Source organism: Curcuma longa, chromosome 10 (genome assembly GCF_044706935.1).
Source record: "Curcuma longa cultivar G26 ecotype Majalengka, Jawa Barat chromosome 10, ITB_CL_G26_1.1, whole genome shotgun sequence".
Classification (NCBI taxonomy): domain Eukaryota; kingdom Viridiplantae; phylum Streptophyta; class Magnoliopsida; order Zingiberales; family Zingiberaceae; genus Curcuma; species Curcuma longa.
The window spans coordinates 9130571-9153379 of record NC_133870.1 but is presented as its reverse complement, the minus strand read 5'-3'; the positions used below and the strand labels follow the sequence as shown (position 1 = coordinate 9153379).

The following is a 22809-nucleotide window of genomic DNA, read 5'->3' as shown; positions in this document are numbered from 1 at the left end:
CTGGGGGTCGGGGTGACGCGTATGGGTCGCGTAGGAAACCGTCGCGCAGCAGAGAAAATTCGTATATATATATATATATATATATATATATATATATATACAATTTCATTTCAAATAATATAAGTGATAAATTCATGATTTTTATAACCATGATTAAAAATTAACAAGTAAAAAAAAATTAAAATTAATGAACAGTGGTTCATGTAAGCTTAGAACTCTAAAACTAAGAAGTATGATTGAATCATACGTTTATGAACAAATTTAATATTTGACTTGATAAAAATTTATTTATGTTCTTTCAATACACACAAAATCAATTAATGAATAAATTTAAACAACTCATTAAACTAAACGAACAAACTTGAATATATATGTATTTAACTCGTTAATGTTCATGAACAAAATTCAAAAACTATGTTAATAATATTCGTGAATCATCTTCCTCAATAAAATGCTTAGTAACATGTTAAATAAATAAAAAACTTTTAAAATAAATAAATATATTAATATTTTCAATAACCAATAAACAAACTTAAAATATAAAAATTTCAAACAATCAAACATGTTTAAATTGAAAGCTTAATAACATTTAAACGAACCAAGCTTAAACTCATAAATAAAAAGAAATTAAGTCAAACTTGAACAATCATTTTAATGACTTAGTTTATTTTAGACTCAACTAGACTCGGCAGCTTGGCTATCTTATCAAACTTTAAACACCATAAAATTTGACTCAACTTGGCTCATTTACAACTATACCTTAAATTCTAAATCCTAAACTCCATTATTAGTCAGACTCATTAGCAGTTAACAAGCAAGTAAAACTATACTTAAAAAATATATATACTTCTATGAACAAAACTACTAGATTCCCTGCAGCAGATAAAGACAAATGAAAATTCAGAGAAGTTATAATTTAAATATATTTGAGAGGAAAGGAGTCGTTAAATTGATTGCAGGCCACAACCCCAACTGAGTGGCATGTTACTGTGTCGTTTTGTGTTCTGCTATTAATGGATTTACTGCCGAACAACAAGATCTACAATGCCATCCATTTGTTTCTTGTCTATCTGCATAAATAATGAATGCATAATTCCCAAATAAGTAAATCTTGTTGGATTCCCAGAATCCAATACGACCTTTTTCACTGAACCCACAAGACATGAATGAGACAACAGAAAAACAAACAAACAAACAAAAAAAGAAAAGCAAAAGGCAAAATGATGGCTCTCAATATAATTCAAAGGCATTTGATATAATGATCAAATTAACTACTTAAACAGTCAGAAATCAGTTCTGAAAAACAAGAAGCAGTTTGGATTCATTGCAAATGAGAGGTCCACTGAGGCATTGGCCATGACCAGTCGAAACCATTGGCTAACTAGACCATGAACTCTTGCAGATGCAAATGAGAGATCAACAACTATTGAAGGCAGTAAGTGATGGAGCTTACAAAATGCATAACCGAGTTACCTGCATTTTTCTGTTCTTTTTTTCTCCCTCTCTATGTTTGTTTATTTTGCAATTTGATTCCTGATCAGGGATGCTACATGGTGGCCAACCCAGGAAGAGCCAGCCTGGGTGCAGCAGAAAGCATGCATGTGGCCCTCTCTTTCGACTGCTAATGCAAGACCTGGCACCTGCCTTGAGACCTGGAAAGAACTTTACTCATCTTAAAATTTCTAGGAACACAAAGCAAGTGTAAGTTTATCAGAGAACCTAATAGAAAAATGAGGAACACATGATCAGTGTCATAATAATACATATGAAAGTCGGTTTATTGACGATTTGAGGACTAAGAGAGTCACACAACCAATAGCGAGTGGAAAGGAGCAACACTATCTTCGTGAGGTGAATGGGACTAAGAGTGAACCACACAAGGGAGTACTGTCCTTCAGTGTAAGATAATTATGGAGCCCTTCAATGGTCATGCATCCTACTTTTGCAAATCATTTTTGCTTTCTTCTTTACGCATGGACTGATACACCTGGTAGTACTAGCAGTGACTCTCGGGAATAAAGAATTTTATCGGCCTTGTTATACAGTGATAGGGGAGATCAATGCCAGAAATAATCACTCACAATGCAAGTTAGTGAATGAATACACTTGTAAAAAGTTCTTTTTTCATGCAATCTGATGGGAATTTTAAGCCGGCTATTGTTTATCATTTTTGTTAGCCAAAATTGAAAAAAGCAGAATCATCAGCATCGCAATGTGCAGATTGTCAAGTTCAAACCAAAACATACAAAATGTAGCTTCTCAAGTAACATCTCTATAATCAGGAAACAATGCATGCTTACCCCTTCGAAATGTGATAGTGGAGCCCAATGGTCATCCATGCCAAAAAGAAGTGATATTTGATTATGCTTCCTTTTCATAAACATCCAGTCTGGTTCTTCTGACAACTGAAAATTGAAGCAAACAATGATGGAAACAGATTCCAGGATGTCGATGAAACATAACCTATGAATTTTGATGAAGAAAATGTCATAATAGATAGGTTTAACACAGATTCTCGCCTCGTTGAAAAATCTTTTCTTTTTTTAGCAAGAAGGGATGGTAGAAGTGCCTAGCACACAAGCTTCCGTATCATGTAATTCAGGATGAACTAATTGATATAACCTTAGCCCTGCAACCCAAGAGGCTTTTCCATGGCTCAATAGCAAGCCACTCAATTTGTGAAGGAGCAGTTTTCTATCCCAAGGAGATTTACAATGTGAAAAGAAAAAAAAATGAGGGGTCAAATGAAAGGAAAAATAAGCACTCTTTCTTCTATTGTCTTGTCTTCATTTAAGTTAGTCAAATGGACTAGAATTGATGTCATTAAACACCTATGGAGTTTTAATGATTCTATAAACTCCAACCTTAAGATCTATGTATATGCCAAAAACCTGAGATAATTATAGTGCAACAAATCAAACTATCGAACTCCTGCAGGATTTGGATTAGTATATATGATAGTTAACCCATCCATTAAAGATTTGCTTCTAAGTATCTTTATAGTCAGACATGCAAAAAAGAATTAAGCAAAGACAAATGACAAGGTCAAACACAAAACGGGCTTGCAAAGAGTAATCAGAACAACTGATGCATCAAACTTAATCTCGAATTCACAAATAAATAAGATAACAGTACCTTCTCAAACTCTGTCATTGCCAGGAAAAGCATATTTCGCATTGTATGGTACTGCAAATTTTCTTGTGAAAGTTAGTATGTTTTTGATTCTAACAACTACTTATAAATGTCTAAATTCAAAGAATCAACTTTGAGACTTTTTGTTCAATATGTTATCTAAATAAGTGGACATTAGTAAAAGACACCAGGTACAAAGAAAGTATTGGGGAAAAAGAAAAGGGAAGAAATTAATTCATATTCATGAACCTTTTCTCACACCCTGAAATTAAACATTTCTTTTGCAAGTAAAATCATGCATCTGATAAGAAGGATGATAACCAAACCTGCAAAAGGTGACTGCATGTAACTGCAACAGCTGTAGCAGACCATGTCTTCCCTAGGAACTGTCTCACCATATTATATTGTACTGAGATTGGTAATGACCTCAATAGTGAGGCAAAATAACTGGTGGCAGCGCTTATAACAGAGGACCTGAAACATACAGAAAAAAACATAATGTTGATAAGCAACATAGAATTACCATCATCAATAATGTCATTGAATGTATCCATCAACCTGGAACATCTTAAATCCACTTATTTAGTGAAATTTTATAAGAAGATACATAAAACATGCATAGGATTTTGTTAGTAGACAAAGAACTGAATGTATTGTTTCAATGAGAATTTCTTGTAGAATAAAATAATCAGGCCTTCTTTATTGAGTCAATTGGATATGAGCCACATAAGAACCCAGATTGAAAGCATATTCCAGCAAATCATCCATCATGTGGGGTCACATGACCCAGCTCACCAAAAACCAATGCTAGTGGTAGCATCAGTATGAAACACTATCATTTTGAAAGAAGAAAAAATATATATAAAATGTGATATCAGTAGAACACTAGAGAGAAATAGAAATTTTGATTTGCAACTCGTTGGTTCATATAAAGCTGTTCACGATGAGGCAATTTCCGATTAGTATTGAGTAAAAGCAGCAGAAAGCAAAAATAAATAAATAAAGGAAATCTACCTTGCAATTAAGCCAATAATTGATTGCTTGAAAGAATTCTTGTTCAGTGTCAGAAATGGATAAAGACCTATCACATATTTTACCTTCAAATTCCAACAAAAGCACTATAAGGTAAATTGAAAGCTCTATCACAAAATATAGATACTTCAGAACATCTTGTTACCTGTTGTGGGCGCCTTTTGAAGACTTCCAAGCATATATATGATCCAATAGAATGCCCAACCTATGCAAAAAGAAGCAAATAAACCATATAGGATAAGCTAAGTGGGAAAATAGCAGAACCTTTTTCGTGTCACATCCGGAACTATTTAACTTACAATCTGTGAAAATATATAACATCTAAGATTCTGTGAAAATAGCAGAAACCTGTTGTTCTTTATATTCTAAGGATGTCCTCTTTTGGAGTTATCTTAATTTATGAAATTCTATTCCCAGGATTATTTTCTTCCAAAAAATGAGTATCTTTGGGATACTTGAGTTCCTAAGTAAATTCAATTAGTACCTAAAGTAGTAATACACTTTTCTCTGCCAAAATTGAGCAAGGAAAACAATATAATTCTGAACAAGAATATGGTAACAACAAAAATCTGGTTTACAGTTGTCTTCTGTTCTAGAATTAAGAGAATGAAATTATCACATGTATGTCCCCATACCAAGAGAAGCAAGCAGTAAAAATATTGAAATTCAAGACCAAATTTAATTACTTCTCAGTTTGCAAAAAGACAAATTGCACACTCAAAGGAACCTTGGATGAGTTAAATTCAAAGTTCAAGCAAAATTTCATAAATTAAGCACTATTAAGCAGCAGTATGTCAAGTATCTATGCAACAAATTTGAAAGAGTTATTGCTGGAAAATATAAATCTCAGCGATTGAACAGGGATAGAAGGTTTAGTAAACAAAAGAGAAGAGATGTCATAGTAGGTTGAATCATAAAAAGTGTATGGTAATTGAAGAAGGTTAATCAGCAATATACTACCAATATTATATTATTGGAACTTGATTATTCTGGAACTCTTGTTCAATAAAGTCCACCTGAAATGGTTATTGCAATTTTATTAGATTCTAAAAATGGCATATACCATGAAGAAAATTGAAAATGTCATTGCTGGTTAAGTAAAGGAAGAATGTAAGAATAACACATGACTGCAAGAAGAGGGCAGGAAGTTATAGCTAAATTACAAGAAATCAAATTACTTAATCAAATGTGAATTATTCAAACACTTTTGGAAGAAGCATCACAATCTCAGAGTTAAGCAATTGCTGCAATCCCAAATGTAGAGAATCATAAAGCAATAAAATCTACAACCCAAGGATGTCCAAATTGTAGAGTATCAGAAAGCATTCAAATCTACAACCCAAGGATGGAAGAACAGGACATAATTGACTTACCTTTTTTTTTCCTTTGTCCCTTTGAAGATTATTGCTTTTTTATGTAACAAAGAACCCTTTTATTATGAAAGTCTATAAGTTATATTCTGTAAAAACCTTATGAGCAATTTGTTCTTCCAATGAAAACATCCTTCCATGCTCCCAGTCCTGTAGGAAGGATCATCAATAATCAAATTGTGCATCATGATAGAGCAAGTCAAGTATGTACCAGAAATCCAAGATATGAAACTGTAATTATTTTCTGTCTTTATATACCTTAATGTGTGAATGTCTGAAACATGAAGGTGTATAGAGAAAGAAGAGACATGAGAAGTCAGTCTTGACTATAGTCATATCATATCCTACAACTTCTATCATGTGACCAAATTGACATGTTAACGGATGTCATTTAATATACAACTAAGAATTCTGAAGTCCTTGGTCAAACATGATATTTAGTCCTTTCTTGTCAATATCCACCCATTTGCACCATACCTCAGCTATTTGAGTGAATCATATTTCAGACTTTTTTTTTGCAAGGACAGTATATTGGTTCAAACAAAGAACGTAATCAAATATACATAGCATCTAAACATGCATGTAAATAGATCATCAGTTAATCACTTAATAGGGAAGCAAGTTAATGATTCTATAGTTATGAAGCTATGGATTTGTAAAAGGAAAAACTTCTCCCTGCAAAAATCCGACAACGAGAATTGGTTTTTTCATCTTATAAATTATTTTGATGACAAAAAATTCCATGATAAGCACACATCTTTCTTTGCACTTGTTTATGCATCAAAACACAGATCAGACACTAAAGGAAGATTTAACAGTGATTTATCTTAGCAAGGTACAGGAGTTTTCATGACAAAAAATTGATAAAAGCATAGTAAGATTTGAAATTCAATAATAATACCTTTGCAGAATGAGAAACATGCCCAATTGCTGATCAAGAATATTGATGAAAAATATTAGAAACCTCATTGGCATAAGGCTGGATTCAGTGAACACTGACAGTGGAAAGTTTGTGGTCCTTGCCTGTTATTGACGCCTGCCCTTCCAGTAGTTGATAGACTGCTTCAACAAAGTCTTTATAATACGATGCAATCCCTATAATGCACCCGTATGCAGTCATGCAAGGAAAGATCATACCCACGAAATGAAGTAAAAAAAGTTAAGAGCCTCTTTATGCATACCTGGATTTCCAGGGATAACAATAATGTGCAATGAGGATTCTTCAGAATGTATGTCAAGCGACTCAGTTGGATAGCTGCAAAACAACTAAACTTCACTTGGTGTCTACTTCTAACAAAGAAGATTACTGATCCAAGTTACAAATTAAATGAAATGGAACGCAAGCACAACTCTATATCCACAAAAATACCATCAATTGGACCATACCCAGAGACGGTTCTCATCAGCAAAGTTGCTTGCTTTCCCATTGAAGCAGAATGCCTAGATGCAATATAGCCTCTCAGATATCTGCAACACTTCAAAATGTAAAGTATTATTACTTATCAGCAACGATTAGAACACTAAATGATGCATCACACTTACCAATTAAATACTGTGAAGACTAGGATTCTCTATGAGAATTGAAGAATGTTTGGAACATCAAACGTGAGGAAAGAAAATTGTCTAATTGTTAATCGTGCGTTTTCCGATGGCAGACATGGGGACAATGACATACAATTGAGTTGAACAGGAAAGGAGGAGGAGGAGGAGGAGGGTTTACCGCGACGGTCTTGAAGGCGGAGGAAGGAGGCGGAGAAGTCGAGAAGCGAGGAAGCCGGTGAATCTGACCGGGGCAGAGAAACCCAGCGTCATCACTGTGTCCTGGACGACAAATAAGGAAAAAAAAGCCCTTTTTTTTTAAAAAAAAATTGTCGTTAATTATTTGGTCGTGGGCCGTGGCCTATTTTTCGGTTTAGTGGGCGAGAGAGAACCCAATTAAGCTAAAAAATAGGATTCTTACCGAATATTCACTTTATTTTTTAGTTGCAAAGATTAAAAAACTATTTTTTTAAAAAAAAGTCGGAATTACATACGTCGAAAGAAAATTTCAAAAAATATATGTAAAAAATATATTTAAGATTATATCAATATGTATTTAGATAATCAATAAATACTCTATAAAATTATAATAAATATACACAAGACTTAATTAGTGAGATATAAATGATTATTATTATAACAAAATAATCATGGCAAATGGCAAATTGATGTTATTGATCAAAGTTTAAATTTGTAATTCTTGGGACATAGTTGAGTTGTTCACGACAGAATAGAATCACTGAAATTGATAAGAGTCAAATCTCAATGAAGCTTTCCGTCGTGGTCAACTGTAACTTCTCGATTTACCTTCTCACATATGGTCATAAAACCTACTTGTGAGATCATTAGGGTGACGGATTCTATCTTTATTGAAGAGCCTGAATTTGTAATGATAATTATGGAGAAAATTTGTAAACATTTGGAAATTATGATGCGTTTTGATGAATTTGAATTTGTCGAGACAGTTTGAAACAGCAAGAGTGAAATGAAAAAAAAAACACTATCCTTTAAAACCTCAATTGTGTAATTTGATCGGGAAAAAGAAGAGGAGAGAAGAATACTTTTACTGTGAATAATGTTATTCCCAAAGGTAAAATAAATCCAAAATTAATATACAAATCCATTTGCCAATTTAATTTAGTTAAAATGAATCAAAAATTAAAATCAAACCAAACCAAAATGTTTTATACGACACACACACACAAAAACTAATGAATTCTTTAGGTATTGGAAAAGTTTTCAGGCTTTTATTCCAACCAGAGAAGATAAAACAAAAATGATAACTAGCAGACATCAAAGCTGGACTTTGCAAATGACTATGACCTTTAGAAGTACAACAAACGAGAAGAAAGATAAGCTGGGAGCCCTGCTGATAGCTCGTAATGAACATTTCAATGCATTTGAGCAAACTCTGGTTGAGATCATTCATTTTGCAGTCTCATTTTCCAAGCAACTGAAGGCAAGCAACCAATCTCATGCATAAACTTCAGGTGTATAATTTAAGCCTAGATATTGGTTGCAGCACTTCCTTCTGGCAAACCTCACCTTTAAACGGCAGAAATTTTTCTTTGGTGGTGATTTTGAGAATCTTCATGGGATTCCCCACAGAAAAAAAAAAATCTTCCATTTGAAGATTACTTCTGCCTGTCCAGACTTCACCTTGGAGCGCAATTTTGATCCAGGGAAGTAGCAATAGCATTGGCAACTGATGATGGCTGAGCTGTGCTTCCATTATTTGAAACCAAGCCGTCTGTAGTAAATGCACCGACTCCGCTCCGTTGTTCCTCAGCTGAAATTTAGGATTTAAAATGGTACTTAGAAAAAAAATTAAATGAGTATGAAAAGAGAATTATGAAATAAGTAAAGGAGGATACTTGGTGTTTCCCACAAATCTGTAAGGCTAAATCCTGAATCTGATAAAAGCCAGTAATCAGCATCTATCTGTGAAACAAATTTTTTTGGTAAAGCTCTCTACTGAATGGTCAGCATCACTATTCCATGAATGTCACTGAATGCTTAGATGATCTATCTTGTTATCAAAATCAGTAGCAACAATATAATCACAGATAGCCTACAAGTACGATTCTAACTTTCAGTGTTTCATGTGTTGGCTTTGAAGGAAATTTGAACTAAATTCAAGTACGTTGTTGACCTTTAATTCCACATTCTAAAGTAAAAGGAGATATAAAAGGTTTATGAGCAATCTATTATACTTGGGCAACCACACACGTGCACCCATGCAGGGGCAGAGGGCAGGCACGTGACTGTCGAGCCAGTTCATCACTCGTGCAACAAACAACATTTTTACAAAATAAATTTTATTTTTATTATTTGAGAAAGCTCTAAGTTTTCTTTGAAAGAGTCTTTTTTGAAATCCTTTTATTATTGGACAAATTTCTTTTCACTTAACTGGTTTTGTGAATAGATGTAACCCTAATTAAAATTGTTTCATATGTATAAAAGGGGTTGTAGATCTCCATTGTTGATTTGTCTAAATTCTGTTCATGCAATGATGAACTTTATGCGTGAGATTGGTCGTCCAACTGTAGGGGGATTTGCCAAACCCTATGCACCATTGACATATGGTATTTCCTCTAAAGAGAGTTAAGTCATGCACACTTCCACTGTTTCTGGTTTTCCCTTTGTTTTTTTTTTTTCTATGTTTGCATTTTTTGGGGTTTTTTTTCATTAAAACCATCCTCTGTTCAGTATTTCCTTCCACTTTTGCAAAAAAAAATTAAATACTTATTTTTAACGATCAGTTCAAAAGAAAAGACAATCTTTTATAGTTCATTCTGATTTTTAAGCCTTTACCTAAGCTACCATTCTTTTCATATTGGTTAAAAGTAAACTATATCTTCAACATCGAACCTTTTTTTATATGTGGAACTCAATTGGCAATAACATATCACATGTGATCATTATGTCTCACTTGGTTATGCATTATGGTCATAAAAGGGCAGTTTGGTGTACAAAGCTCACATCAATGCAAGATCTCGAGGAAGCATTATACCACATTGAATCTATTGTACGCAGTCTTACTTTGCATTGCAAGAGAATATTTCTACAACTCGAATCCATGACCACAAGGTAATATGGCAGCAACTTTACTGTTGCGCTAAAGCTCCCCTTCAATGCATTATAGTCATACAACTAAATTTATTTTGTGTTCAACAGTTACTCAAATCCCCATATTGTACCTCCATGGCTATACTTACTAAGCTAAGTTCTCCAAGGCTACACTACTAACATGTCATAATGACCTCGAACTCATTAACAACTTCTGCTCAGCCTTTCTTACATTTCAAGTGTTTTTCTATATTTGAGATAAAACTCAATATAATATTAGTATTTATAGTTTTGATCTTAACTTGTTAGTATCATATTGAATCTACGTCTTGGGATCTCCAATTAATTATGTTGAATTAGCCGACCCCACTTAGTGGGATAAGGCTTGGTTGTTGTTGTTGTTGTATCATTGCAAGTGAAATCAAATTATGCCTCAACCTTATTTTCTTTAAGGCCTTTTCTTAGTGAATCTATAATAGTATCCTTCAAACTGATAAGTCTAAGATCATCTAATAATCGTCATTTTTTGCTTCTAGTTATATTTGGAGTAGAAGATCTAACTAAATGTAGTCTGGTTATCACAATATATCAAGATCACAAAACTACATTTTTTTAGCAAGGGATAATTAAGTTTTGGCATTAACTTCTTTTGTAGACATAAATTGGATGGGTGGCATGGTTAAGACACGTTCTCTCTAAAATTGCTAGGAATAATATAAGAAAATGCTAAACAAAGGATCATTTTAATTGAAAACCCCAAAAACCAATTAAAGAACAACTAGTGTACTAAAACTAAAAACTATAAGCATAGCAAAAACAAAAAACAAAGAGAAGTTTAAAAACTATTTATCTGGTTTAAATATTGGCAAGCTAACTCTCTTTAGACAGAATATTTCCCATTAGTGCACAAGATTCTTCAAACCTCCCACAAGATCTAACAACCAACTCTTTGCTTAAATGCACTCCAAGACACAAAATGAAGATGAACTTTCCAATCGCAAGAGCCTCAAAGAAACAAAAAACTAGATATTTGAAGCATCAATAGAATTTAGCAATGAATCAAAAATGGAGACCTAAAACCTTCTTATAAACATGAAAGAATCAGTTACACACGATCAATATAACCATTTCAATCAAAAAATCATCAAATAAAAATTGATTTCAAAAAACTCTTTCAATAAAAAATTATCTTTTCTATATAAAAATAATAAAAATTATTTTGCAAAATTTTGTGTCACATGTAAGAAATTGACTTGATTATTTGCACTAACAGTGCACTTGCATGAAGTTGGCCAAGCCACCCATGCATACCTTCATGCACCATGTGCAAGAGGGCCATGTAATGGTTCGATTATAAACCACTTAAGTTTCCTTCAATCTAGGAAGTGGGACTAAAGGGCAACAAGGAAATGGATTTAGTAGAATCTCCTTTAAAACCAACACTATAGATGGTAAACTAAAGCAACAAGAGTAATAGACATCAATGATTATGTTCTAATAAAGTTGACATATGTCAAGGATAGGAACTTACGTCAGTATCTGAAGGATCTATCCTAATCATACCGCCACTGAAATCCTGTGGGGAACTTGTGTCAGGACACATGCTCTGACTATTGTGGTTGTTCAGCTGCAACTGTTCTTCCCTATTCTCTTCAGGGGCAACAACCACCATGGTGTTTCCAATTGCTCTTGAATTTTCTATAGAGTTCCCTGAAGGGAGACTCAGAGGTGTCTCAGCACCATTGACTGTCTCAAACTTCTCAAATTGACTAGCAAATAATAAGCAAGACATGACATTCACGAAGTACTTAAGCAGGAAGCTATTCAAGAATAGCATGATAACTGAAAGGTCATGATTACCTTACAAGGTAAACATCTATTGGGCCCATTGTGCTTCTTAGAACAATCCTGTACCTCCTCTGTGGATATTCACCAGCCTGCATGCAGTGAAATTGGTCGTGCAGTTATTCAATGCCTTAAGTACAATAACCAAGAAGCCTTTTATGGAAGTCTCTGCTTGCCTCATCTGGGTTTGGAACTTCCAAGGTTGTACCATGAGGTGCTTTTATTGCTATTAGTGTCTCATTCTACAAATACGATGAGAAAATAAAGGGCACATATACTGGTGATGTAGATAATTGACAATTTCAAAATTACAAGCCAACAGATGAGTACCTGAAAACACTTTTGAGTTTTGATGTCATCTTCAGTCACATAGAGCCTCCTGAAGGCACAAGATTTTTTAACATATTGCTAATACATGCATTACATATGGAGGAAAAACACACTTACTTTTGATTGTTTTCATTGTTAGTAAATTCTCTCAATCTTTCCTGGATTTGGCTGAAGGGCTTTGTTTGTCAGCATAATTGGTAGAATACTGGACACAAATACTCAAGCAGTTATTGTACAACCATACCTGATAGAATCATCTAAGCTTTGCTCGTGCAAGGAAAGTTTTCTAACTTCTTCCTGAAGAAAATGAAACTACTCAGATGAGTGCTCTTTTGTATCAAATAATTTCACAAAGGGCTCAGATTTATCACATGAATGCATGTGTGCACCAGACCTGTAGCATGGAAATGTCATTATTAGTTTCTCCTAGTCTTGTGTCATCTTGTCCCCTGTCATGGAGTGAAACAATAATTATGCACCATCAGGTAGTATAAATATCAAACAAGAGTTATATGCCAAAAGACGAAGATTACTTCCAATGAATTTTGTTCTTGAGTTTTTTTTCTATAAATCCAATTCCTTCAAGGACATTTGTAATATCATAAATACGCCGCTTTTGCACCTACAGTAAACAATTACTTTAGGATAGATAAAGTTAAAGTATTAAAATTAGTAGATATTTGTACTACCTCAAGGGTCTGTGCAGCATTGTTCAAATCAAGGATGCCATCCTGTGCATGCGTAAGCAAATTTATAAACTTTTTGGTCAAGAGTCCTGAGATGGAAAATAACACAAGCACAAAAGACACAAGTGAAGATGAGTCCAGTATATGAAGCTAAATATCAGTTGTTTAATATGATTCAACTTAATCACCTAGCGAACTGTCATAACGACAAGTATTAACAGGAGTGAGCGCATTGTTTGAAGGTGAGCCTGCAAGATGAAAACACCACAGTAAAGCCTTTAATTAAGAAAGTAGTTGATAAAAGCTTCAGATTGTCTGATGAAAAAGCCATTCATTAGAAGGGTTTTGTGTTTAGTGCATTTACATACATCCTATAAGCAAACCATCCATGTATACAAATGAACATGCAAATTATTACCATTATTAGCAATTGAAGGAGAATATACTCACCGCCATTTGACATAGGAGTTTGAGGACTAGACTTATTGTGTTTTGAAGCATTGGATCTTCCATTTGTCTTTGTTCCCTTGCCAGATACTGGTGTGAGAAGAGGATTATTTACTTGTTCAGAATAGCCAGAATTAGTAACACTGTCACTTGTCTCTGAAGTTTCATTGTCTTCTTTTTCACGCTTTCGTTTTAACTGAAATATACCAATTCCATAAAGTTAACATCAGCAATTGAAATTCCAAATAATCTTTCAAACAGATATCTTCAATACCAGATTCAAGAAAAAAAACAGCAGAGAGTTTCACAAGCATTAAATGGTTTTGTACATGAAACAAAATTTAATAAATGTGTTGGCATGTGGACAAAGTAGATGACCATGTTTAATGTTCCTCTCCTCAACACAAATATATATGATGAGTATCTACAACAATGACGTACTACACCCTCACATCTGTCCTACATCAGTAACGTAAGAGTTTCTCCATTGTCTTCACAACATGAGAAATTACTTGCTGCAGTTTGGGTCGTTTTTTTCTCTGTAAGTATACGATATCAAAAGCTGAATTAATGTCAATCCATTCAACTTTCATAAAGATGAGATGGGTTCATTAGATTTATAGAAACATGGTACATAATTAAAGGATAACCATAAGTAGCATTATTCCTTTTCACACACAAAAAGCTTTGTTCTAGTCAAAATGGTATGGTTAATTTGTTACTGCAATAAGAGAAAAGAGATGAGTTAGAAACAACTCGTGATCATGTCATGGACCTCACTAGAAGAGAGACCATGACAGCCTATTTGGAAACCAAGTTTCATAGCCTTATCTCCTGCCTTTCAGATGCAGGAGTTGGAGAGTTAAAAGGGTGGTTCCTATAATGAGTCATGGAAAATTCAAGGAGGCGTTGAAGCCTTTATGTGAAGGGAGTGTCCAAACCCTAGTGGCAACCACTCAAGGTGGATTTGCACTCGTAACATATTCACATTACGACCATCTCATTTGGTCATGGGTCTAGGTATGGGACCAAAACTACGACCAATTTGAGGACTTAGTCTGAGAGAACTTTGCTAGAAAAGGATCAATGATAGTCAAGTTGATCCAGAAAAGTTTCATAATCTCACCTCCTATCATTCAAATGCCGAAGTTGGAAATGTTGAGAGTTATTGCAAAATGATTAGAGAACATTGTTGAGTATGCTTGATGAAGAATGAGGGATGGCACTGATGAAAGCTTTGCAGAGATGAGGAATGGATCAAGCTGACCAAGTATTATTGAACTTGGATCATGATGAGCAAGTATAGGGGACTCTACAATTGTTCCATGTAAAGAATCACATAATAATCATAAAATTGATAAGTTGTGGGAGTTACTGGTATTACCAAATCTACTTGGGTATCTTAGCATCTCAAGTGTCCCAACCAACTCCTCGATAGTGGCCTCCAGTCTTTAGCGTAGATATTATTCCCTTAATTAGCACAACAGCATTTGTTGCCCAAAGTGTGTGGCTTATTTATCAACAGCCCCTTACAAATATTGCCTTTGCAAAGGACTCAAGACAGGTCTTCTAATAGCTACAGGTTTAGTCAGTAAGCTTCTTAATTCCTCCAGTTGTGCTTGTGAGATCAATCATGGGGACTCAATGCTTTTTTGAGTGACCTTCCAACTAAGACTAGTTCTAACCAGCTTAACAATTAACATTCTCATACCACTTCTACAACTCCCTTGATCAAGCTAAAGATTTAGTAGATCACTCTTGGTGGAGGAACACTTACACCTCAATATACTACTGATATAAAGACGTACACAGGATACAATGTACTTTATATAATATCAAGATCTGAGGATCTTTATTCTAAACTGGGTGTTGCAATGATCACAATGATACGATGTAGATGCAAAAACACCTATACAATTATGACTATTTATATCCATATGTTTGCACTCACGGTCGTGAATCCACCATTGTCTACAACCTTCGTTTATCTCGATTACAAGAACACCAGGGAAATAACGATTTCTAATAACAAAGACACATCACGAGAAAGATCACAATCTCAACATCCAGTAATCTCAACCATCAACTCTTCTAAAACAACAAACATGGCAGATTTCCCTGATCATTTTACTTTTCAAAATAGACGCCTCTAAAATTGAAGGAACAGAACAGGACGATCAGCAGAAAAATAGAATCGAGTCTAGAACTCGTCGGTTCGTACGATTCACAATCAACGGAGCGAAACTCACAGGAGTCCTGATAAGCAGGGCATCGTTCATCTCCTCGCCGGCGCTACGCCGAGCGTCGGGGACCGGGAACCGGTGGTACTCATCCGGGGAAAGAAACGGGGGCCTCGACGACGCGAACGGAAGATACGGCTGCGAGATCTGCCCTGGCGGAGGCGGTGCCGCCGCCGGGCGCGTCCCGGCTACTCGGCCGCTTGACATCGGCCCCAAATCAAGCAATCAAAACCAGAAGACAAAGCCGTCGGTGGAAGGGAGGGGTTTATGCGGTGGATCGAGAAGGGAGAGGACGAGGGTTTGGTCGAGGGTTAAATAGGGCGAGGGCGAGCGAGGCGAACGGAGGAGGGTGGGAGGGAAATCGTAGCGTTCGGATGTGGAGGGAAGGCAACACCCAATGCCTTACTTTTGTTTTGTTTTTTTTTCCCATATAAAGCAATATATTATTATTATTAGTATATCCTTTATTTTTATTTTTATCACAATTTATTATTTTAATTCTCTTAAACTCTACTCCGATGTTATTCGTTATTTACATAATTTATTATTTTGATTCTCTTAAAAGCTATAATAGATAATAATTTATTGTTGATGCCTTCGCTCCCTAAATTTAGGAAAGGTATATAAAATCTTTATAAGTTTAATGAGAATTATTATAATTAACTTTAGAACATCCACAATCCATTTTCATTATAATACCCTCCACTTTATTAAAAAGCATAAGCATAAGATCTACTGTCACATACTCATTATAACAACATATCTCTTTCACCATTTTTTATGGATTCCATTGTCCACTCAATCATCTGAAAAAATAACCATTAAAAAATTAACTATTTTATTTAATTTTTAATTTTAAAATTTATAATTTTTTTAATAAAAGTTAAACTAACTGCTAATAAAATTTTATTCAATTTTAAAATAACTGTTAAAATTAACTATTTTAATAAATATAATTATAAAATAAAAAAATACACATGAAGTGGATTAGCCTCCTAACTTGCCCATCCTTCCACAATGATGTTTAATATTATAACATCAATGATGGCTATATAATATAGTTCAGAAAACAAATCGATGTAATAAAATTGTAAAAAAAAATAATTGAAAGGTAGTTATGGATTATGGGAAGCCAGAAAATTAAAAGGGCATCACTCTTTTTATGAAAATTATTAAAATAGTTATGGATTACTGATAGAATGCTATTTTAATAATTTTTAAAAGAAAACCACGCACCCTTTTGATTTTCTACACTGTAACAATGGAAAGATAATTATTGATCTAATAAAGAGACTCTATAGCAACATCCATGATAAAATACTTAAGAAAATAAATAAAAAGATCAATATTTAAATCCCAAAGACGAATTAAATATGTGTAAATTGTATTTCAAATTTATACACGAATCAAAGAGAAAATCATCTGATTCAAGATTAATTATTAATTGAGCAAACACATGAATTATCAAAAAAATATAATAAGACTATAGAATGAACAAATGGTAAATGACACTCTTAAAAAGTTTAATGAAGTTATAGGGATAATTGCATTTTGATGCTCACAATTTATAGAATTAATGGCAAAAATATTAATCTATCATGAGGTTCTATGAAAGGGAGGAATGAAGTTACAGGGATAATTGCATTTTGATGCTCATAATTTATAGAATTAATGGCAAAAACATTAATCTATCATGAGATTCTATCGTAATCTTGAAAGGGAGACTTGACGCAATTGTAAAATTACTATCATGTGATCTTGAAATCATGAGTTTGAATTAAGAAAAGAATCACTTATAAAAATATAAAGTAAAATTACGTACAATTGACCTACTATAATCTGATCCTTTTACTTACCACTAAGAGACCTGTATTAAAATATAAAAATATAAACTGTATTGACCTTGCAAATGTGTAAGTAATCTCCATTTAAAATACGTACATCAATCTGTACGCAATCACACCAATGCTATACTATATCGCATGCAAACTAGTGAATGACTACAAGAAAGCCTGATCATCAGCAATGAAATTTCAATCGTTTGGATCCTTGCCAAAACCCATCACCATATGAGTGATCAGAATAGAACCCCTGCGTCTAACTTCTACTAGTCTCCCTATGACAGGCAGATTGGCTGTCTTCCTATTCTTTGGAGGCTTCCTATTCCACCCGCCTTGTATCAAGATGAATTAGTTTCAATTTCTGTAAATACTATTTTTATCAGTAGATGCTACCATGAAGAATATCAGGCAAACTTCAAATAATGAGAGCTTGAACAAACCAGTCTTCATGACAAACAATTTTCCCTTCAACTTTCAGCCTAATTAGTGATACTAGATCGATATCCTTCCAAAATATGTTGTAATGTTATTTGCTATCGATGAAAATCTGAAAATACACAACAAAGGCCATGGCTTTTGAGAGAGAGAGAGAGAGAGGCAAGAAGGTGCATCAATAAGCTGGTATTCAACAATTATGGGATAGAGGTGGTGCCAATGTTTTCCAACATATGACCCTATGGTTCCTTCAATATTACTTCAGTTGTACTACACAGAAGATAGTCACAAGGTATTGTTATTCTATGAAAGAACAAGGCAGAGTTTACATGGAGAACCAAACCACAAACCTCAACTTTTCCTAGTTCAGGTGAATTTTCTTGTACTGTATATTCAACAATCTTCTTGTTGCTGAACAACTAAAACATAGGCTCTGTCATAATCAGCAATTGAAAAATACTGCAGACGAGAGGTAAACTCGCCAAGAAGTAACAATTAAACAGGTACAACATAGATCAACATAGACAAATAGATGGCATGAACCTCATCAAGTTATGTGCCATGCTATATCACTCAATAAATCAATTTTTACTGCATTGACTAATATTTTCTTTTCATCATGTTACTCCTTATCTTCCACTCTAATAGATCTAACAATTCTAACTATAGAATTTATTGATTGCCTTTGGACACATTCATACCATCTCAGTCTATCTTTTATCACTTTGTCAACCATTGGAATTGCACTTAATTGCTGTTGCATATTAGTAATTTATATTTTAACCTTCCTACGAACTATACACATCCATCTTAATCCCAACTTTATTAACTTTTTGTACATGTTCGTACTTAGCAATCCACTGTTCCACATAGTAAACTCTTATAGCACTTTTATATCCATATATCTTTACTATTCTTTAGATCCTTTTCATATTACTGAAATTACATTTCATATTTTGTCTTAGTTCTACTTATTATGAAAATTTTAGTTTCTAAATTTGTCTCCATATTCAAGTTTCAAAATCACTACTTGCACTCTCATCACTTCGAATGATAATGTTTACAAATATCCTGTGAGATTTATCTTAAATATGATTAGTTAGTTTATCTAATACCGACGTAAAAGGATAAAAGGAAATGAACTTAGAGCTCACCCTTGACATAAACCTACAATAATAGAGAAATCGTTTGTCACACTATCGGTAATACATTAGGATATATTGTTTTTTTATGATATCCTTGTTATTATTAGATCCCATTTTCTTTTCTAAAACCATCCACTCTATCATAGTTTTTTTCTAAATAAAATTATATGCCAACCTATATCTTCTTCTTCATACTTTTCCATTAGCTATTTTAATAAAATAACATTTATGGTTGATCTTTCAGGCATGAAATAAGTACACAACCACGAACATAAGTAGATCTCATTTTGCTAATAGTATTACAATAGCCATAGACATCTATGTAGTTCCAAAGAGAGTGCCACTTCAAATCATGACAGTTTCAACTCACACTGTCTTAGAATACATGGGTAGATCTGATATCAAATGCCAGTTAATGCTAATGTACTGAAATTTCAATTACCATGCTTCTATTTGAATATGCGTGCCATCTTTTACTACTTAAAGCTAAGACCCTATTGGCATCAATTCCTTGGGTTGAAAGAAAATAATGTAAATATCTAGAAGCTTTTTCTTAAGCATGATTAATCCTGAAACCGTTATCCTTTAGCTGCTGATATACAAGAATCTGCGAAGCAAGTTCACAAGATAAAAAATAATTAACCAAGTATAATCCTATATCAAAATTTAGTCATATAATCAGAAAGCCTTAAATTACCTAATTTTTATTTGAACCTTACCAACAAGACAAAGTTCTAAAATTAGCATAGTTATTTTCCTAAAATATGCACCTCCCTTGTCGCCTTGTTACTTAAAAGATTCATGAATCGTATTCCCTCTGATAAAAATTTCGAGTTACATATGACAATGATTTCACAAAAATTTAACCAAATGTAAAAGGATAAAGAAATACTAGCCAAATTAAAGCATATAAAACTGCAGAAGAAAAAACCCTTAACCACAGAATAAAACGCAGATTTCATCTGCTTCACCCTGCAAAGCAGCATAGGAAACCCCAACTTAATCAGCGAAACACATCGCAACTGCATTCAATTACTACTCGAAGTACGCATTCGGAACATAAATCTCAAAGTTCCCGCGGTTGCACGAGATTCGTCTGTGAATCCACTAAAAAAGAGCAACAAATCGATGTGAGCGTCAAGAAAAGAAGTTCTAGAGAAGAGAAAAAAAAAACAGGGAATAAGAGTACAGACAATTTGACAAGGTGAGGGATGATGAGGTCAGCGATGCCGCCGCTCGCTCCATCTATGCTGCGCGATTTGAGGTCTTCGAAGAGCCTCGGAATCGAGGATTGGAGGAGAAGACCCATAACCCTAAGCGGACGGGGGGAGAGCAGGCGGAGCTGCGGAGCGCCATTCGAAGAAGAGAAACCGAGCGGGAGAGCGAGGAACGAAGATGGCAGCGAATTTAAACAACCCAAATTCATACACGGAACATTGTTGGTGGAAATTGGTTGCAGTGGCGGTTGCCGCTCAGCAGGGTGACACGTGGCAAAGTTGTTTGCTGATCTCCTACACTACATCAGCCGATTGGCAATTGGACACGCGTTAATATCCTATTAGATATAAGATTATTTTCGGATAAATAATGTTTATTTAGAATAAAAGTGATCTTTTTTTAACAATATTGTTATAAAAATTCTTACCCTAAAAATAAGGTTAAATTCTTTTTTAACATTATAATTTTAAAGGTATACTCAATTGGATAAAAATAATTTTTCATGATAATAATAATAATAATAATAACATCCTTTTAATTTTCTACCATAAAAAAGAAATTATATCATCATTGCACGTAGTAATATCACGTTGGATGACTCATCTCTTATATTCTTTAGCTCATCTTTCATTTTCAAACAAGAAAATAATAAGACAAAAATTCTAAACCAAAAAATTATCATTAAATTAAAATTTTATTAACTCATTTAAAAATAAATCTAAACAGACCAATCCATGTGGATTCAGACGGACGGCCCATGGTGGACTCAAGTTGACTCGCGGGTTGAAATTTTTTTTTTCAAAACTCAAAATTAAAGTGAAAAATTTAATAGACTCGTAGCATGACCCGCCTAATCTGCAACCCTAAAATTTTTAATATTTTTTATTTTTTTATTTTTAGTGGCTCGTCTAACCCACAATCCATTTTGAATTGAACTAAACTGGAGATTTCTCAGTTCGTCAGGATGACTGACTGGCCAGTTAGATAAAGGATTTTTTTATAGACCAGCCTGTTCCTCCACGGACTGATCCATCTGACAACTCTATCAGTAATTGAAAATATTACCTCTACTCACAATTTTCACAAATAGGGATGACCATTTAAATTTATATGGACAATCCTAACTCGCTTTCTACACTTTATAGACCTAGAAACATACATATACAATATGAATTGCAACAATTAGAATAGATTTTTGATATTCTCTCTTGAATCTTATGACACACTTAGCACAAAACAGTAGTAATTAGCATGAAATCTCCTTACTGAATATCCTCTTCTATTACCATTTAATATACCCAAAAAAAATTATAACAAATGAGAGAATTTAAATACATGAACAATTAAAACTCGGGCCTGTTATGGTAGGTATAATAGACATGCACAGTCCATCCACCATCTCACTTTGTAAGTGTAGAAGTCACACTCCTAATTATTATGTAGATGATGTTTCCATCTAAGTTTCCTTAGTGTTCCACTATTCCTCCATGTCACAACTTAGTGGCCTCTTAGCTGTGTAGTCGAGCTTGAAAGTGACGACTTGAACTCTGTTAGGAATTGGATTGCATCAACCTCATCCAAATCAGCAAGCCTTTTTTAATGTTTTCTGATACTTTGGATGAGCTAACAAGCAACTCAACAAACTTTTTTAGATCTTTCTTTAGATCCATAGTAGAAAATCAAAAGTAAGATTTGCTTTTGCAAGGACGGCATTAAACTATAGAGGTCTTTTTGGTGCTCAGAAATTGATGGCAGCTTCACTAACTGAGATTAGTGACACCTACAATATGAACATCAACCGACATCAATAAGCCAAAACCAATCAATGTTAATATATGTAGCCTCTGAATAAGTATAGCTTGCACCTCACAATGGCAATGATAGAGTAGATTCATGAATGTTCATAAACACTGAAACTACTATCAAATGGTCTTAATGCATCCAAGGCTAGTTACTTCCAATAGCAAGAGTAACTTTCTTCCCTATACAAAGGGTTACTCTTTTAATGATTTGTTGTCTACCTTGTCTATAGCAATGTGATTAACAGGATGATTTAGTGTTAATTAGGCCTAAACCGGGTTTTGCTTTGGGACCACAAGAATAGACACATTCTAAATGAGGTGAACCTCATCAATACATCCTTGTCTAGGTCCACTAAATTGTCACTTATCAGTGAGGATGGGTACCTTGACTTGCAAAAGTAATGGTCCCTGAATGAGTACATATATCAAGATATTGTTTTAGACTTTATAGCTTTCTCTAGATCAAGTACTTGTAAGTTTTCACAATATCCTTAACTTTAGCACAACAAAGAAACCCACATTTTTTTCCCAACCAAAGGAAATGTGTCTTCCATGGGTGGCCTACTGCATATCTGTTAGCACAAAGAATACTTCTAAAATCATCAAAAATATTCTCATCCATTAAAGTTTCCCCATGTCAATCCAAAATTTGCAGATCCAAATCACCCATCAGTCACA

The 22809-nt window shown here is 34.0% G+C and overlaps 2 protein-coding genes across 2 annotated transcripts; both read right to left on the bottom strand.

The window, feature by feature from the left end:
• Positions 1-1224: 1224 nt before the first annotated feature.
• Positions 1225-7346, bottom strand: LOC141835603 (uncharacterized). Its single transcript, XM_074722991.1, has 12 exons — positions 7255-7346; positions 6921-7001; positions 6716-6789; positions 6558-6629; positions 6436-6464; positions 5634-5684; positions 4310-4369; positions 4147-4229; positions 3459-3606; positions 3136-3186; positions 2301-2405; positions 1225-1652 (listed from the first exon to the last, which is right to left on the bottom strand). Exons 1-12 carry the CDS (start codon positions 7344-7346, stop codon positions 1515-1517), a joined length of 984 nt encoding a protein of 327 aa, XP_074579092.1. The 3' UTR covers positions 1225-1514.
• Positions 7347-8263: 917 nt separating this feature from the next.
• LOC141836020 (transcription factor E2FA-like) lies at positions 8264-15907 on the bottom strand. The gene is made up of 14 exons (XM_074723431.1): positions 15700-15907; positions 13454-13646; positions 13192-13251; positions 13007-13092; positions 12851-12939; positions 12712-12766; positions 12562-12614; positions 12435-12485; positions 12318-12366; positions 12164-12229; positions 12003-12079; positions 11674-11911; positions 8948-9014; positions 8264-8862 (listed from the first exon to the last, which is right to left on the bottom strand). Exons 1-14 carry the CDS (start codon positions 15895-15897, stop codon positions 8729-8731), a joined length of 1416 nt encoding a protein of 471 aa, XP_074579532.1. The 5' UTR covers positions 15898-15907; the 3' UTR covers positions 8264-8728.
• Between the last annotated feature and the right edge of the window lie 6902 nt (positions 15908-22809).

Excerpts from the sequence above, each read along its gene's own strand:
- LOC141836020 (XM_074723431.1), bottom strand. The coding sequence starts at position 15,897 with ATGTCAAGCGGCCGAGTAGCCGGGACGCGCCCGGCGGCGGCACCGCCT. Across the intron at positions 12,230-12,317 it reads AAACTCAAAAGTGTTTTCAG|AATGAGACACTAATAGCAAT; the intron begins GTACTCATCTGT and ends TCGTATTTGTAG. Across the intron at positions 11,912-12,002 it reads ATAGATGTTTACCTTGTAAG|TCAATTTGAGAAGTTTGAGA; the intron begins GTAATCATGACC and ends ATTATTTGCTAG.
- LOC141835603 (XM_074722991.1), bottom strand. The coding sequence starts at position 7,346 with ATGACGCTGGGTTTCTCTGCCCCGGTCAGATTCACCGGCTTCCTCGCT. Across the intron at positions 6,465-6,557 it reads AGGGCAGGCGTCAATAACAG|CAATTGGGCATGTTTCTCAT; the intron begins GCAAGGACCACA and ends ATTCTTGATCAG. Across the intron at positions 1,653-2,300 it reads CACTATCACATTTCGAAGGG|GTCTCAAGGCAGGTGCCAGG; the intron begins GTAAGCATGCAT and ends AGTTCTTTCCAG.